Source organism: Mchenga conophoros, linkage group LG7 (genome assembly GCF_057382185.1).
Source record: "Mchenga conophoros isolate Kocher_MC1m ecotype Shallow Benthic linkage group LG7, M_conophoros_male_GT1.1, whole genome shotgun sequence".
In the NCBI taxonomy this organism is placed as follows: Eukaryota; Metazoa; Chordata; class Actinopteri; order Cichliformes; family Cichlidae; genus Mchenga; species Mchenga conophoros.
Genome location: NC_140532.1, coordinates 22,706,400 through 22,725,349, shown reverse-complemented (window position 1 = coordinate 22,725,349; position 18,950 = coordinate 22,706,400). Strand labels below are relative to the sequence as shown.

Below are 18,950 nucleotides of genomic sequence, written 5' to 3'. Positions count from 1 at the left end.
TTTCAATACAGTATAAAGACTGTTTAGATGTGAATGGAAGTAAGAGATATGAGTATCGGTGAACACTGAAAGCCTCAGTTCAATGAAAGTATTTTTAGGCAGTATAATACCCTTGAGAAGATGGTGTGTTTGAGACTATAAGCTGATGCGATACTGTATAACCTGTGTATTAATGTTTTTGGGTTTCAAGTGTGAAAAGCACAATCACTCAGCATCCAGACTTGGTGTTGCGTGATCGCAGGACGAGGAGGGTTACAAAAATTACTTAGGATTGGAGAAATGCAGCTGCTTTCACTATAGAGAACTTCACTTGAAGTTATAAAATAGAAACTCATAGGCACTTTAAAAATAGATTTTCTGAAAATTACCACCTGACCTTCCTTGTGGTGTCTCAAGAGAAAATGCCAGGATGAACTGGTGACTAAGATTACTTACAGAAATTTGAATGCAAAATCAAAAGGTTATTTTCACAAAATCTTGTTAAAGATCAAAGGTTTTCAACACTCTAAAAGAGACTTTACAGTGACCAAAGAAATCACCACCAATGCATTACTTTTTTTTGTAAACCAGTACTGTGACCACTTATCTTAATTAGGATTGTTTTCTACAGGGCAACACTGTGGTCTGATTCCTAGCACACACAAAAAAGCAGTTCTGGATTTGAATTTTAAACCCAGAACCTTTTTGTACCTGTGCAGGTTCTCTCTGGATACCTCAGCTTCCTCCCACAGACAAACTGACTGACCCTACCTTGCACAGTGGTATAAATAATGCGCATAAATATTGAGCCAGAAAATGCTAATAATGCATTACATTAGGAACAAATTAAAGAGTTATGTGTATAAAATAAGCTATAAAACTGAAATGGTATTCATGATTTAAGACTAATGCAGCCCTGCACAATTTTTAGTGGCAACCTCTATGAGTCCCTGGTAAAATGAGGGGCAGACAGGCAGGCGTGCCGCATTAGCCCCCACCTGGGTGTTGCAAGGGCCAAGTGATGCCGAGAGGCCCATGTGTCCAACATGGGACACGGGAGAGGGGCCGGCGCTGAGGAGGGGACTGGTGCTAGTGGTGGTAGCACTGAAGAGGTGGTTGTGTTGGAAAGGATCTTTGGGACCATTGAGCCGCTGGAGCTGGGCTAACGTTTGCTGACGTGCGGAAGCCATCTTGGCCTGATGGCGACGCAGCTGAATAAGGAGCAGAGTGAGCTCCTCGGGCTGTCACATGCATCACAAGAGATTCAATCTAGCAAATCTTAATACTAAGCACAAAAGCTTCGCTCAGACTGCTCTTCTTTAAATACTATAGGTCACTTCACACAACTAATTGGCAAATTGTTTAGTCGATGGCTAATTTGCAGCTAAAATAAGGAGGATGAATGGTGCTGAAACAAAAGGCAGGAGGACAACAACATAGGCTACTGCCAACTGGTCAAGAACAACAACAAAAAAAAGACTTATTAATGACTGGTTTATAGCAATCAAAATTCACTCATAGCAGAGAAATATTCCCCGAGTCACTGACTTATTGAGATGGAAAAGCTATGTATAAACAACAAGTTTATACAACCTTTAAAATTCACATTCACATTTCATATGTTTATTTGAGAAACTTACCGTTTTGCCATGAAGGCTGGGTGCACTGACTGTGTGAGTGATGTAGCCGGACGGAGGCATTGATCGTCTCTCAACAGTAGCAGCCTATAACACACAGACAACGCATTCATGTAGACTGTTTGAAGAAGTAAGATTAAAATTTCATATAAGACTTCATTCATATTAAATATTTATTACAGATTCAATGCAGTCTTACTCTAGACGCTATTTTCTAGAACAAGAGTGAATGCAGAATGCCACAAGTCTTGTTTTAGAAGATGCAATGTTTGATTGGATCTTAACATCGAAATGCTGTAATTTTTTTAAATCTCAGGGCAAAATGTGTGTGGATGTAATTATCCATCATTATTCACTCTATATTAAAAGTGGTGTATTCACACACAAATGGGCAGATGTTCATTTACATGCTTTGAATAAGTGAGAAAATGTGTTGTCAACAATGTATAATGTATACGTTTCAAGTCTGCTTTTGAGTGAGTGAGGATACAATGAGGCACAGTTCCAACATGTGCCTACGATGTTCAGAATGACTAACACTTTTCTGAATACAAAACTAACTGATATTGCATTTAACAGGGGGGAAAATCAGACAATGGTGCAATCTTGGAAGTAAGAATTAGATGAAATACATTTATCAATATATGCAACAGAAGCTGTAACAGTAGTTTGTGTACTGTCATCCTAATCAAGAACATCTACACAAGCTATCATTACAGAACATAACCCTCGTACATCACAACATTGCTTTGGCATACTTCTCTTTTTTTCCCTTTTTCTTGTATTATTATGTGATTAAATCTTGTGCATCTGGGGATTTGGGTATCATAAGATGATTCAGAGAGTGTAAGCTAACTGCCTAAAATGTAATTATGACGCCAAAAAACAGTGCTTCTTCCCCGTTATGTAAAGTTTTAATCTCATTCCATTGATTAAGAACTGCCTGTAATTTTCACAGTGTGTGTGGACACTTCTCTGTGCACAGTATCACCACTTTGCCTAAAGGAACCTGGACATTATTAATGTTATCCTTTCTCTTTCATGCATTAATTATACTGTATCTGGAAACTACAGCCACAATTACAGCCTAAAGTCTTTTTGAGTGTGATGCTACAAAGTTGACACACCTATTTTTGGGCAGTTTCTCTTGTCAAGTGCACAGCCATTTTCACATATCTCCAGGGCTGGGCTCTGGCTAGGCCACTCAAGGACATTCACAGACTGCTCTCTAAGACACTCCTTTGTTATCTCGGCTTGGCTATCTTGGTTCATTGTCCTGCTGGAAAATGAACCTTCAACCCAGTCAGATCCAGCACACTCTGGAGCAGGTCATCATCAAGGACGCCTCTATGAAATGCTGCATTCATCATTTATCTGCATTTCATCCTGACTAGTCTCCCACATCAAAACATCCTCACATCATGACGCTGCCACCACCATGCTTCACTCTAGGGATGATTATTATGATAAGCTGCGCCCGATTTCCTCCCAATGCGATACTTGGTATTGAGGATATAGAGTTCAGTCTGTTTCATCACACCAGAAATTTTGTTTCTCATTGTCTGAGAGTCTGTTAGGTGGCTTTTACTAAGGAGTGGCTACAGTCTGGCCACACTGCCATAAAAGCCTGATTGCGGAGTCCTGCAAAAATGGCTGCCGTTCTGGAAGGTTCTCTTCTCCACAGAGCAACACTGGAGCTTTGCAGAGTGACCATCAGGTTCTTCTTTATTTCACTGTCTAAGCTTTTCTGCCTTGATCGTTCAGACTGGCCATGCTGGTAGTACAATACTGGTAGTTCCAGACATCTTCCAATTACAGACGATGGAGGCCTCTGTGCTCATTGAGCCTTCAATGCTGCAGAAATGTTTTAGTAATGTTCCCCAGATCTGTGCTTCAATACAATCCTGTCTCAGATGTCTACAGACAATTCTTTGGACTCCATGGGCTGGTTTGTGGTCTGACATTAACTGTTAAGTATTGCACCTTATATTGTTTTCCTAATCATGTCCAATCAACTGAATTTATCACAGGTGGACTCCAGTCAAGTTGTAGAAACATCTGACTGATGATCAGTCGAAACAAAATGCACCTGAGCTTATGTTTGAGTGTCATGGCAAATTTTTTTTTACAAGAATATCAAGCAAACTTTAGGGTATTGTATGTAGAAAATAATTTAATTCATTTTTGGAATAAGGCATGACAATCTGGACAATCTGCACTGTAAACATGAAAGCTGAAACCTAAAAACTATAACAACATTGAAGCACTATAACAAACAGTATGGCAGCTGGGTTATCTTACCTTAAACAGCTGAGATTTGGTCCTGCGAGGGGAAACAGTGAAGGGGATGTTCAACACGGCTATATCACTCACAGGCTTGACTGTCACCCGCTCAGCCGGCGTGTGTGGCCTCCGTGCGGGGGACAGGGTTCGGCTGATACCAGGAGGAGGGCCTGGTGGAGGTATGTCTGCTGATGATGGTGGTACTGAGACACAGCGAGGAGAGCCCTCTGACCTAGGTGCTGAAGAGGAGGGAGGCACAGTAGATGGTGGGCGGGGGCCAAATGGATACTCTGGGGCCGGGGTGTAAAGCGGTGCGGTAGGGCTGCCGTGACGGTACTGGTGGCGCTGCTGCCACTCATACAGTTGCCAGACAGTGTTGGACGCCGGGCCCCCCTGATCTGGGGTCAGGCGAAAGTGACTCAGGCGGTCCTGGGCATACTTGTACTCGCCGAGTCGGCCAGGTGGGGGACTTTGGCGAGGAGTTTTTGGCAGGGTTTGGTAGGCGTCGATGGAGGTGTACTTGTGTTGCGTTGGTGGTGTGCGACGAGGGAGGGTGTTCTCTCTGGATGGGGCACTGTTAAGTAGAAACAGCAAGAAAACATTAGGCTACTTCTAAGGGCAAAAAGGCAACATTGACACATCATTAGCACTTAATTTGATATAAACTTATACTTTATTCGTTACTCCTGAGGTTCGTCATTTGAAGGCACAGTGTGAGTTTTATCTCCTATGCAGATGCCAGACAACTATACATACAGAAGTAAATGTTACTGGCACACTGCCTCCTTACACCTGAGCTGTATATCTGTAAAGTTTGGCCAATACTGTAAAAACCTTGGGGTGACTTTTAACAACCACTTCAGGTCAAACAAGCTTGTTGTTTTAGTTGTCCAGTCTTATTTTATGCAGATTAGGAGACGTAAGATCAGCTCGATTTCATCTAAAACAATTGTAAAGATGGTCATACATGGTTCTATCTCCTCTTTGTTAGATTATTGCAATTTATTCTACATGTTTAAGCTACAAAGACTACACCAACTTATAGCTGTTCCAAAATGCAGCCAGACTTCTTACTAAACCAAAAAAAGAGAACATTTCACTCCAGTTTTAGTTTCTCTTCATTGGTTACCCATTAATTTTAGAATTAAGGTTTTAATTATGAGAATTTAGTGTTGATTTTTACGGTTCGCTCTGGGCTCACACCAAAGTACATTTCAGATCTTCCGACACCATACGCTCCTGGTCATAGCCTTAAGCCCTTACCTAAAGCTCTGCTGCCCATCACACAACCTTGGCTGAGCACCAAGGGTAATCAGACTTTTTCGATCAGGACACCCACTCTTTGGAACAATCTGAGGAGACGGTTTCAAGGGGAGCTCACTATCGTCTTTTAAATCCCTCTTAAAGACATATTCTTCATAAGCAGGCTTTTTCTGTGCCTCCACTTTCACCTTCATAGCTGTTTTATCATCTTCTCCTAGTGATAATTTTTAATGTACTTTAATTTTTCATATCTGTTGCTAATTCACCTGTTTTTTTTGTTTGTTTTTTAAATTGGCTTTATCTCTCACTTTCATCTCCTTGTGCTGCCAGCATTCTGATACCTTATAAAGTTTCACTTTTATCTGTTCTTAAATTTTTTATTTGTTGTTTGTTTCCCATCTTGTTCTGTGAAGCACTTTGTAACTTTGTTTGGAAAGAAAAAAAAACATTTTTGTATATTGCAATGACCTACCCTTTGTACTCAGCCTTCTGTACTTTGACCCACTGCTCCACCTGCTCAAGGGTACTTCTCCTCTGAGCGTGCTTTTGTGTGTTATTAGCAGGTGGCTCTGGGGCCCTTTGATACGTCCCTGCTGCGATGCCGTTGGGTTCCAGTATGGGGCTGGGTGTGGAGACCAGGCCATTTCTTGTGCAAATGCTGGAGGGCAAAGTCGAAGCGGCTCGTGACGGAGCACGGGACGGCACCCTGGACACAGGCGCTGAAGCCGAAATGTGATCTGGCTGTGGTACGGCAGAGGGTGCGGGATTAGATGGGAGGGAAGTGTGCGTGTCCATTTCTAGGCCAGTGCTTCCTATGGGGGGATCCAACATGATGGTGGCAGGAGAGTCTTTGTGAAAGCTGCAACGCTCCTCTGCGTCACGGTGTATGGGCTCCAGGAGAACCTCATGAATCATCTGTCTTGTTGTCTCAGAATCGAAAGTCTTGGTCTTGTGGTGGCTTACATGGTTTGTCTGTGGGACAGCCTGCTGCGACAACTTATCAGCTGGTCTGTGGAGAGTGGAGATGGCAAAAATCAATGAATGCTGTCATTTTACACTCTTATACCCTTAACAATGTAATTAACAATATCTGTAATTCGGATAGCAGTTTTGTTCCTCAGGCTTTTCGAAGGACTGCAGTGGCTCCTCCTCAATAACAACCAAGTCTGTTTCGTTTCATTTCACGGATACCCCGTACACGTTATAAGCCAGAGTTCTAGCATTTTAATCTTCTTTTCTGTTGTAGTGAACTCAATTTGTACTAGATGGTGACTACCACATGAAAGGGAAACTTTTCCTCAGAATCCTTAGCTTTATGAGCAGGCAAAGACCAAAGAAGTCACAAAGCAAACAGATGACACTCAAAGCCTGGTAACCATATCTCTATTTCAACCACATTAATGAAATCCCATGTAAACAAAGCACTCAGCCAGAAGAAATAGGCCAGTCTCCGGCACACCAAGTCATAGTTAGTTTAGTTTTAAAGAGGTGTTCAGACAAGCCCAGGTGATACTGTCCCCGTCAATGGCTCACATCTAAACATATCAGAATGAATTACAGTAGCACTACAGTGAGTTGTTTCTCCTCATTACTGTGGACTGTGCTAAATATAGTGTTGCTAGCTGTGCATTCCATCCATTTGCAATGAAAATAATTTTTTTGCATACTGCAGATGAAAGCCTTTAAAAAGTACTTTAAGCATGCAGTCACAGTACTTTTAGTTTAGCTTCTAAAAACACTGGAAATGGGTGAAAAAGAGGTTAAAGAAATTCCCATCTGGAAGCTGTCTTCAGCTACGTTTCCCTTCTGTTATTCACAAACAACTAGTGTAGTCTTGTGGGACTGCCCCCAAAGTAAAATACAAGATAATGAAAATAAAGAGGTGCCAGCAGCGGGTATCTGAGGTTGCTTGTGAATGATGGACTTATTTGATCTCTGCCCCTCGTAAACATATTAATAATTCATGAAGGAAGCTGCTGTTTGTTAAAAAAAAAAAAAAAAAAAGCACCCACATCAGCAATCAGAATGTATTTTTTGAATGATACTAATATTACAAACAAATTCATCATATTTTGGAGAAGCAGGAGTGGAGCAGGACATTTTTTAAATTATTCTGTGAATCTTTAAGTATGATAAAAGACAACACAGTGCAAAAACAGCATGTCTCAAATTGCGAATGACAACATTCCTATTTAAACTATAGGACTGTATTCATCTGGGAAAAGAAAAAAAATGAGATGAATAATGTTAATAATGACCTGATCATTGCATCGCTGTGGTTCTGCATCAGCGTGGCCTGGTTCATGGCCCTAAGCCAGGTGTTCATGTCTTCTTGGGTGTCGGCACTGAAGTAATAGGTTCGCATCCCAGTGTGCTCCGCCTGCGAGCCAATCACAGAGGTCTGCTTGTAAATGTACGAGCGCATACCAGTGTGGCTAGCCTGTAGGAAGAGAAAGGAGGCTGGGTCAAGTAGTGGTCAGAGGGGCACAGACATTACTTGAGAGACAGAGCGCCAGATGGGTTTCAAGTCCGAGAGACAGGGGGATATCATGCTGTCCAACAAGAGAAACAACATCAAGGGCAACATAAGCACTGACCAGTACAGAAAGAGCGAATGAAGGAAATCACACAGCAGAAATACAGAGACAATAACGCCAGCCAGTTACAACCCACAAAGGCACAACCTTCAAGCAATGAGAGGAAAGATACTGTGCTATGATGGAACACAAAAAAAACAAAAAGTTAGTGTCAGGGCAAAGATCCCTAACCCCAAATTTTCTTCATGAACCTGTCCCCATTTGAACCTTTTTTTTCTTCCTACTTCCTTTTCCACAACAGTAAAAATACAACAGCTTTTATAAGGTGCTTGACAAGACAGGTCCATAAATCACAGTGTTCTGCAAAGAAAAAGCAGTTGTCTACTGAGTTATTATATTTAGCACTGACAAATTTAAAATGAATATATCTTTATATACCTTTAAAATTTAAAAGGATATTAGTTCACATTCACTTAATTATTAGATTAGATTAATGTAGCTTCAGTCTAAAGACCAAACAGTGAAGTCTGCAGCTGTTCAAATGTAGGTGAGCATTTAACAGCTAGAGAGTTTGATATTTCTCTCAAAAATTACACAGGACAGAAATAGAACCAAAGGTGAATGAATAATTGGACTCGTTAAAAAAAAAAAAGCAGCTAAACGCACAGCTGTAAGCATGAGTGCTGCTCCGTGCCTCAACCTACACTATAGTAACTCCAAACTTGGTGATATCTCAGCTTGCTCCACTTCCCCAAATAGCCCTAAAATCATTTAATGCATCTCTAAATAATTTGTCTGCAGATATCGCCTACATTTCCCCTTTACTGCGCCCTAGAAAACACATGCAGAATAGTTATGTTCAGCAGGTCTATCTGTTTGTGTAGGAGGAGACAGCAGTAATACCAGCACTACCACAGTAAGTGCATAAAAGGGAGGATTTTTTTTTTTAGTCAAAGTAAAAATGATTTTTTTTTCTTTACTCAAAAATCAACATGTTCTTGGCTGCACTGCACTGAGGTCTACTGAGAATACCATCAGAATGGAAGTTAGCATCTCTGCCTCTCCTGCCAAATCCCAAAGTTTTGCTGAACTATGAAACCCAAGGAAAGACTAGAAATGCTTAAGCCAAGTACTGTTTGATAATTCATCTATAATACACACTCACAGGATATTTTTGCTAAATAACTAAACATTATGTCACTGATACTGTAATTTGCCAGCAATCGTCAGCAATGGGATAATATAGCATCAAAGAAGCAGACTGGCCTTAAATTCAATGAACAGTGTATCAGTAAGGCAGTTTTTAATTAAAGAAGTCTAAGTGTTTAGTATGCTCAATAAAGATCTCTGTGTAAATGTGGGGTTATTAGAGCTCCTTTTAAGTGAGCTGCACTCCATTGAGCACAGCTCTATAAATGTCCTACTTTTCCCTTTCCTTCCTGCAGTGTTTCAGTAGTTGGGACTGGAAGACAAATGAGAGCACCCACTCAACAACAGATGCATTTTAATTTAAAGTAATTAGCCAGTCCTCCCTGTCCCAATCCACTGTCTGAATAATGAAGGCAGGATAGAGCAGTGTGTACGGTGTGTTGCTGTGGGATCCACAGAATTTCTCAGAGATTTTCTTACTCTGTTTATAATGTGATAAAATGAATGTAATTCTTGCATTCTTGTATTACAGCGTGACAGTCGGGAACACACAAAGCATCGCTCCCACGCTGGCTGTTTAATGTACACACTTAACACGCTCATGAATAAAACAGACTGTCAGTCCTGCTGTTATATCCCTGTTAATATAAACTCTAAATAAACCCTGGCAAACAGACGCACACAAACAGACGGACAACATGTGAACTCACCTCCCCTCTGCACTCCAGCTTAAACAAGCTCATTTCGGCGGCTGCAGCGAAGCACGACAAAAATAACTTGGAATATAATTCTAGTCACTATGCTAAAGTGTGGGCTTGACCCTGATGCTGCTACATATTTGAAGATCGGGGAGGTAACCGCATTCCACACCTGATGCACACAGGAATCAATAACCTGGCAGCTAAGCAAACACTTTCATGAGCTTTAGGCAAATGGAAACAAGGGAGGGGTATGGATGGGCTACGCATTGAGGAAACCTTATTTGGACTGTATGGAGGTGAGAGGCTGATAATGCCCTCATCATGAAGGTTACAGATTATGGTTGCTGAGCTAATACATATTATCCTTTGACATATGGGATGATCAATTAAGTAAAACATGTGATAGATGATTTTGTGGGTGACTTTTTCTCATTGTGACAAGGACTAAAAAAAAAAAGTACTATTTTCCGCACTATAAGGCGCACTTAAAATCCTTTAATTAATCCTTTAAAAATCGACCGTGCACGTTATAATTCGGTGCACCTTATGTATGAATTCTGGTTGTGCTTACTGACCTGGAACGGATTTTATGTTGTACACGGCGCTCAAAAGTCTGTCAAAAATGCTTTAGTATGACTTTGGCAAGCTATGAAGCCGCACTGCTTGATGGATTGTCGGAGCAGTAAGGCTACCGTAGTCAGGAGCCTCGCGGAGTAATCCGGTTTCAAATTCTGTTTCAGGTCCCTAAGTCAAACGAACACTGCGGCGTCACTGAGAGTTAAAAACTGTCTAAATTCTTTCATCTTTAATAAAATGATCAGTGTTGCTGCTTTACCAGGTGTAACAATTAAGTTTAACATCCAGGTATCCATGAAAACAGGATTTATTAAATTTAACCGAGTTAGAAGTTAGCAGGAAGTTAGCGCACTAGTTTCCACCTAAACATGATATAGAATCAGAATCAGAATCAGAATACTTTATTCATCCCGAGGGAAATTAGGGGTTCTGACTGAGAGATTTCTTAAAAGATTAAAACGTACAGCTCTGCTGTCACTTCCAACATAAATGAAGACGGGAAACTAAACAGCAGTGATGTTTGTAGGGTTATTGAAGTTGGGCTAGCTGGTACATAATGATGTGATACGTGATCACTAGCAAACAGCTATGTTAGCATAACATAAACTGAAGCTGGAGGATGAACGCTAACTTTTATCCACTCAATAAAAGTTAACGTGAGGGTTCCCGATGGTTAGGGACAAATGCAATCGCATGGCAGGATGCTGTAAATGGACCAAACTTCAGTCAGGAGAACAACTGAGATAATCCATCCACGATACGAGGTTATTAATTAAAGTACTGCAACAACATTGGAATAGAGCAGCTGCAAGAGAATTCAACATTAATGAATCAATGGTACGGAAGTGGAGGAAGCAAGAAGAATGAGTTGAGTAACGTTTGACTTATCTGACTGTTTTGTTTCGCTTAATGCGCCTTATAATCTGGTGCGCCTTATGTATGAAAACAGACCCGTTCATCAGCAGTGCACCTTATAATATGGTGCGCCTTATGGGCCAAAAAATACTATGATTTCCCCAGACTGGATCATCTAGGACAGCTATCGTGTCCTATCATAACAAGACTCAAAAGTCTCAAAAAGCTAAAATAAAAAATAATATTATCCATTACTCTTTGAATGGTAATGTTTTTGTATGTCACTGACATTTCTGAGATCAAATAGTATATCAACAAATGGAAAAATAATCAGATTTACCAATAAAGAAACCCTAGCTCATCTTTAGTAATCTCCTTGTAACTAGTACAAACATCTCAGACCATAGTGTAAAACAGTAAACTGTATAAAACAATATAAATGTGCTATATCCAAGCATTTGCATTCAGTACAGCTGATCTATATGTAAAGAAACAATTAAAAGATGCAGACTACAAAAAGAATCCTGCCACCCTTTCACCACAGGTCACATCATTCATTTAAAATGTGCCATCAAAATTTTTCATGTCTCTACTCATTAAAAAATAAAAAGCACACCAGATTGAAAATATTTTTCTTTTAAGGTCATTGTGTGTCTCTTCACAGCTTCTAGTGCTCCAACTATTTTTAGATTGCTCCTTGGAAGTGTGGCTGTGACCACTTGAACTCATGAATCCGAAATGGCTGCTAGATTTCCTCTATTCAACAAAAGGGGTGGAGAGGCTCATGGTGCCAACTATGGAGAGTAACTATATAGTGTATTGGTTCAGCCAAAAGGATTTTGCCTTTTCAGTATGACGGGACACTTGGTTTGATGAACCTTCATATTCCTCAGGGCATTACAGTAACTACACACGACTCAACAAAGAAGTGGTGGAAGGTGGGAGAAAAAAAAAAAGAGCATGCTTCTGTTCACATTTCTACCCTGGCCTCTGGATCTTACCTTAGCAGGGCCTCAGGTCCGACTACATTTGATATTCTTGGCATAAAAGTAAAAGTCCCTTTAACACAGAAGTCAATGTTTTCTCTCTGCATAAGGTTCATGTCCAAAGTGAAACTGAAAATGTGTATCTGCAAGTGGTTTAAACAACACTTTAACAAAGTGATCCAAACTTAGCAGGAGTCCTGGAAGTGGCCCAGACAAATTTTAATCAAGCAATGTTTTTGCTTTTATCAAGCTTTTTATAACATTTCAAATTAGGTTTGCTTGTTTTAAAGATGCCTTTGCACTTGTTTGCTGCGGTGTTTGGTTAAAAAAATATGTAGGTTTGCCATGATGTTACCCAGAAGAAAACCACAGATGTAAACTGTGAAGGGCTCAGCTGGCCTTTCACTGTCAGGACTGGAGATGTGTTAAGGCATTTCAGGGGCCAGGAAACAGTCAGGGAAACTACTTAACAACTACTCATCATAAATGTGAACTCTAGATATGTCCAAAGAACATGCTAAATATCTTGATGAAAGCAACACAGCATCCTCAGGAAGCAGCTGTCAAAACACGCCTGTTCACTCACCGTCAGCACTCTGACAGATGGCCTCTTACAGCTACAATGGGACAGGCTGCTTGATGAGAGAGAGGGGGCTGTGCTACTAGTCAGATGTTTAGCCACGTGCAGGAATGCAGAGAGCACAGATGCAGACCAGAGGTTTAGGCACACATTTGTATGGCACTATGTTGGAGAAAGCAAATTCAGACTCTAACATAAATGATAGAAACTAAAAAGGTTTAATTTTGTGGATCCTCTGCGCACAACTTCTACCTGACCGTACACATTTAAAAGGAGAGAGAACTCCCGTCTCAAATCGCCAGCCTCAAATTTTTCCTCATTTATTGATACATCAGTACTGATGACAAATAATGACACAATGCAACACACATCCCCAGCAGTCTAAATTAACACTGGGAGTCTCTGGCTTTAACGGGAATGCTGAGTGGGTCATTCAGCACTGAGAGCATGACCGATACGCCTACACACCGAGTTCATACACAGCTCAGCCTCTTTTTCCTCTCTGTTGTTTGTGTCTGTGTGAGAGTTGGTTTCAGTTTAGGGTGTTTCTGGCAATTTGTTTCCTTCACTATGTTGTTCAATTGTGCTTTATTAATTTTTTTAAAAATTAAATAAATAAAGCACCATTTTCTCACTACTTGTTTCTGCTTCCAATTCACAGCCACCAATAGCTGCTATCACTTCCTTCCTCTCCATATCTTATCCATTCCTTTCCTCTCTTTATTATAGTTTCCAGTTTGAAACATTTCCTATCCCTTCCTGTTTTCTCTCTCCTTCAGCTTGAAAATATCACTTACCACTTGCACTAACATAAGCTTACAATAGTGCCTGCCCCATTCCTGTGGACAGCCCTCACAAAAAAACAAAAACAAACAAACCCCAAAAGCACGCACACATGCACCCTCTCTTTGTCTCTCTCTGGCACTATTTAGAGAGTCATTGTGCTCATAAAGATAAGCCTCAGCATCAGCCAGAGCACCACAAAGCTCCTGATAAGGCACATTCTGCAAAACTTGCTACAGCAGAAATTGAATCTACACAAAAAAAAAATCCAAATGAAAAAACAAGAACTTGTGGTGGCTCAGAAATGTCACTGTTTCTGCAAGCAGCATGCCAAATTATTACATTATTCTTTACTTTAAAGATTCCCTAAACAGCAGCTGTTTTAAAGAGAAGAGAGAAAAAAATGTAACGTTTAGGTGACTGAGGGGTTACATAAACTGCATCTAAAGCAAGAGATTTCTTGCAGCTTTTTAAAATGACTTTTTCCGCGCTTTCTCACTGGAACAGCAACTTGAGGTGACATGACTTCCAAATAAAGCTTTTCTCCTTGCTATCAAAAAAGATTGCATGCTGGTACAGTCGATGTAACAGATGGGGCAGAAAGCAAGAAGGGCGCAAAGATGAATGATAAGCTCAAAACCAGATAAGGCAAATACAAAGATTCACACTGCGATAAGAAGTAGGCGAAAGTGAAACAGGAAAAACAACAGAGGGGAATTTAAATAAGAGAACACTGATGGAAAAAAAACGAAAAAGACAACAACAACTTCAGCCAAAAGAAGATGTTACTACCAAGACATGCATCAGAAATCAAAAGAATATACAAGGTTGCTGTATATTCTGTCCAGTCTGAATCAAAAGGCCACACCAAAGGCAGACAACATGGATATATAAGGCTTACATCTGGCAAAGTGAGAGAACATGAGAGCATAGAGTACCTATTTATGGGAGGACTGTCACTGGATGGTGCGACACTCTCAGGGCGGGAGGGAAGTCCCAGTCAGGCAGCCAGCCAATGGGAACAAGAGAGGGAAGAGCATTCAGTGAATAGGGGAAGGAGGGTAAAGTAGGGTGGGAACTTGTCGTGGGAACCCGAAGGCACAATTTGTGCAGTCCCAATGGGTATACGTTGATTTAGTAGTCAGCACCGTAGTAGTTCAAAAACTGTAGTCCAAATCAAATACCCACCATTATCTAGCACAGGAAGGTAGCGGTCTTCTTTTTGCTTTAAAGTTGTTGTTTTGATGTTGTGATGCATGCAGTGTTTAATGAAGTGGGGCACTCTGCATATGACCGCACATACTAACAGTGGTGCTAAAGACCAACTTATTACCAGGTTGAGTATCAGTGCTTCGGTTTAACCTCATCAGCATCCAGAACAAGTTATGTGCATAGTTCAATGTTTTCAAAAGGGTGAATAACTGTATATACGCCAGAGTGACGTCACACTGTACCTGGGGTGCACTTCCACATCACTGCATCAAGGAACTATTGGAAATCATCACTAGAATATTATAAGCCGATTTAAGGTTGCTGAAAACATCATGAATAAATAAAAAAGCAGGAGAACTTCACGGCTTCCTTTAGGGTTTCCAGATCACGGTAAAAATATTTCATCTGTGAGCCAAACTGATAAGGGAGTTTTAAGACCAATATCAGGACAGATATTTGGTGTTTAAAAGGACGACATATAAGCCAATATTTTTGTTCATTTTAGACAGTAGGTTGTAAGTAAGTAGTATCAAGTAATATTTTATTTCAAGGCAACCAGAAAATAATCCCGAGAAAGCATCGAACCACAAACTTAACACATTTTCATGTAAATCCATATTAGCTACCTATCTTAATCGTTTCTGGTGATTAAGAACCCTGCAATGTACTTTATATGCTTTTTGTTTTTGCTCACTACTGACTTCTTGGTTTTAAATATATTATTATTGATTATTATTTAACTATATAATTATTACTCTGTACCTTTCACTGTTTGAGAGGCAAAGTGTGAAATGGTTACGGTATCACTGATGTCAACAGACAGACACAAGAGCCTGTTTTATTAAAAATATTCACTTTGGCATCTAAAATCTAGGTTTGCTGAAATAACTGTCACGGGGAAGCAAATTATATGTTCTACAGAATCCTAAATTCTGATAATAACGTCAGAATGAGCAACGGTGCATTACAATTAGCAAGTGTCCCTGAGAAACTGTTTTTTCACACCTTATGGCATGTCTAAAAAATTTAAATTGCAGAGAAACAAAATGACTAAATGGCTCCTGATATGTATTTTTAACATCTAACTTATGCACTGATTCAGTTTGTCAAGAAAATATTGTAAAGATGGAGAAAAAGTTACAGTAAAATGTGGTTTTACTGGGTTTATCCCCCCACTACACCACCTGTTGGTTAAGGTGAGACAGGGTATGTTTGGATTCCTCCAAAACGACTGACTACAGTGAATGCCTTCGGATAAATAACAGGTGACTTGTTCTGCCCACTGCCTACTGGACGGGCAGTGGAGCACTTTGTCTTACATCTGTTTGGGCTCTTCTATCACAAGGACAAATGCAGAAAATCTTTCCTCAGTGTATTATATTTAGGTTTGGATCTACTGAACTCTTCTCTTGTTTCCATTTTCTGTTTTTATTGATTTCTTTTTGTGTAACCTTTTACATTTTGGGACTATTTTGTTTTGTGATATTGTATTTATTTTTATCAGGCTATGTTGTTTTTAATGTTTTTAAGCTGCAGTGCTATAGTAAATTCCAGTACAGTAAACTTTTGGGATAAAGTATCGTAAACATCTTTATTCATCTAGTCTGTCAGAGCTTTAGCATGTGCAATGCAATCATACGTTTTATGAATCTATTCGTTAAATAAAAAATAAAACAAAAATGTTGATTCAAACTTTGCAGTCTTGTTTCCGAGTTCATCTCCATGTGCGCCTAACGTTGCTTCCAGAAATGCCATTTTTAGATTGTTCCTGGGATGTCCTGCTCTGAACATCTGAGCTTGAAAATCTGCAATGTAGGCTCCTCTACTTTGTCAGAATGAAATTTAACTTCAACTTTATTTGGAGAAAGAGGGCACAGGTGCAGGGAGCCAAATCTAGCAAACGATGCAGGTGGTCAGCAAAGACTGTGTTGAAAAAGCCAAAAAACTCACATGGTTTTAGGCACTGCTGTGAAACAGCGCACAACAGTGTGTGGCATCATTTCAGCAGCAAACATCCTCCCTCGGTCTTTGCAGAGCTCGGCACTGACAGTCTGACCCTAGGGGATAAATTCATGGTGCGCAACCTCTTGAATGTGCGAGAAAGCAAAACGTCTGCGCTTATACACAGCCTCTGGGCTTGGACACTGTGGTGCTTTCCAGAGAAAACCTCCTGTTTGGTCTCCAACTCTTTTCAACTGCAATGGTCCTTCATTTGAGCTGCATCTGTTTCATTCATTTGACAGAGAAAATTATGTTTGATCTCCACACAAGTTCAAGATCATCGTGTAAAAAAAGCCAAAATAAAACAAAAAAACCTTCAGAGCATCTTCATACTGCAGCCAAACCGGAAGAGATGCAGATTTACTCAAAGAGGAAAGACGAAATCTGCCAAATTTAAATCATGCATGATTTATTTAATTTTATTTATTATTTATTAATTAATTAATTAATTTTTTTTTTTTTTTGGGGGGGGGGGGGTAAATTACATTCAGTAGGATTCAATCCAGCTGTCAATTCAACTAGAAGGTGCTTAACTTCAGTCCAGTTTACAAATTATAAAATGGACCATTAGCCACCTCAATGACTATATTTCAATGCATAAAGACTAAAAATATATCTCGCTAAAGAACAATTTATGGATCTTTTGCTAATCTCTGGTCACAGGAATGTGTCTTTAACAGACAAGAAAACATGTTCCTTCCCAGAATAAACCAAAAGTTCAATTAACCATGTTCACAAAAAGCAAATAAAAACCCTGTGCATATACTGTATCTTCTTGCAAATGTGCGGAAATCCCTCCTGCAGTATAGGACAGTGCGTGCTGTACAGTAATCCAGCCTCTTAATTTTACACATGTTGGGTTTAACTCAGAAACTTGTGCCTTGGGGAACAGAAAAGCTTCATGCCATTCCAGACATGCTTGTCTGTCTCAATAAAGACAGACAATCAGTGGTAATAGACATTACTACAACAGCTGGCAAGTGCTGCACAATGAAGCTGAGTGGTGGCTTCACTAGCAGGTTATTACTGTAGGAAGATAACAGTCTGTGAAAGAGACAGAATTGTATTTCATTTTCATTTCATTTCAATTTGAGAAGGTCATGATTTAAAATCTAATAAACATTTTAACTGTACACAAATTTAAACTCTGACTTTCTGTTTTCAACCCAAAGACGTGTTACTGCTATGAAGTTTACAATCAGACAAAAAAAACAGTGTCTGCACACATAGATCACAAACATATGAATAAATATGTTTATAAAGTTATGTTGTATGTTTTCATACAGCAGGTGTTACACAGGCCTTCTGCAGTAAAGCAGTTTTTGTGTTGTTATTTCAAACTGCTCTCGGTGATGATATAGACCACTTCTTGGAAAGTGCTTTAAATAGCAGGGGTTGTTTTATCTCAAGTGGCTCCTGTGGGAATAAAACCCATTATCTATGTCTTCTAAAGCTGGAATACCTTATACATGATGCCTCTTTCAATTTGTGGCCATGTTTAACACTGTCACGGCAGAGCTGAAAAAATATTACAGTCTAATAAATTTATCTTCCCGACACACCTTAAATTTTAATGTTCAGATGGTTCTGGTGGTTTAATTGGCTAACAGGACATCAGTATATGAGAAACACCCAGAGGGAATCATTCCAAGTTTTGTTTTTAACCAAGAACCAAGAAAAAGTGCAACTATAAGACAGAAAAAAGATAAACATCAATCAAAATCGGATAAAAACTCTGTATAACAAAAAGAGGCGTACCTTAAAGGCATACTTGCGGTTGATGTGATCCTCAAGTCCCACTGGTGAAATGACATAGCTGGGCAGAGGAATACTGCCCAGGACTGACTCCTCTCTGCTGTCTGGAGATAGAGCGAGAAAGAGAGAGAGAAGAACGAGAGAGGGGAGGTCAGCGGGGTAAGGTGGAGGGGGAAAAAAGACAGGCAAGAGATATAGAGGACAGGAAGGAGCGACAGAATAAATATCACTCATCAGCCCACTAATTTCCTCACTGCCAGCCACCAGTATCACAACACTGACAAACACGAACTCGTATGACATCACTCATACCACAGTGTATGCCAAACAGTAAATGACCACTCTGGCATGCCAGTGTCACAGAGTTAAAGCTCCTCTGCTCCAGCTGGCAGCCGGCCGCCTGTCCTCAGCCTCTGCCCCGTCCAGTTTACACATTGAGATCACAGTCAGCACATGCACATGCACACACACACACAGATCTGTCCTTTGTAAGAACCATCACTGATGCAATACGGTGTTCAACTTTTACCCTTCAAAGAAAAAAAAAGTCTCCAAAAACACTTCGCAGTGTTTTATAAACAAAAATTCATCACATATTTGTTTTCCACTGAATATTGTAATAGCATGCTAGAATGTGTATGGTAAGGACAGTG

General features: G+C 40.1%; 1 protein-coding gene across 3 annotated transcripts in view; it reads right to left on the bottom strand.

Moving 5' to 3' along the window:
• The window catches only part of LOC146570112 (pleckstrin homology domain-containing family A member 7-like), a 150,299-nt gene that overhangs the window by 16,008 nt on the left and 115,341 nt on the right, over positions 1-18,950 (bottom strand). For 2 of the 3 annotated variants that reach the window (XM_085282941.1, XM_085282942.1), the window contains exons 8-13: positions 18,301-18,401; positions 7,421-7,602; positions 5,635-6,171; positions 3,918-4,473; positions 1,620-1,703; positions 978-1,220 (exon numbers count right to left, since the gene is read on the bottom strand). In XM_085282941.1, the coding sequence (XP_085139067.1) occupies positions 978-1,220; positions 1,620-1,703; positions 3,918-4,473; positions 5,635-6,171; positions 7,421-7,602; positions 18,301-18,401 (1,703 nt within the window). The remainder of the gene's footprint in view (positions 1-977; positions 1,221-1,619; positions 1,704-3,917; positions 4,474-5,634; positions 6,172-7,420; positions 7,603-18,300; positions 18,402-18,950) is intronic. The other variant, XM_085282943.1, reaches the window with a different exon arrangement.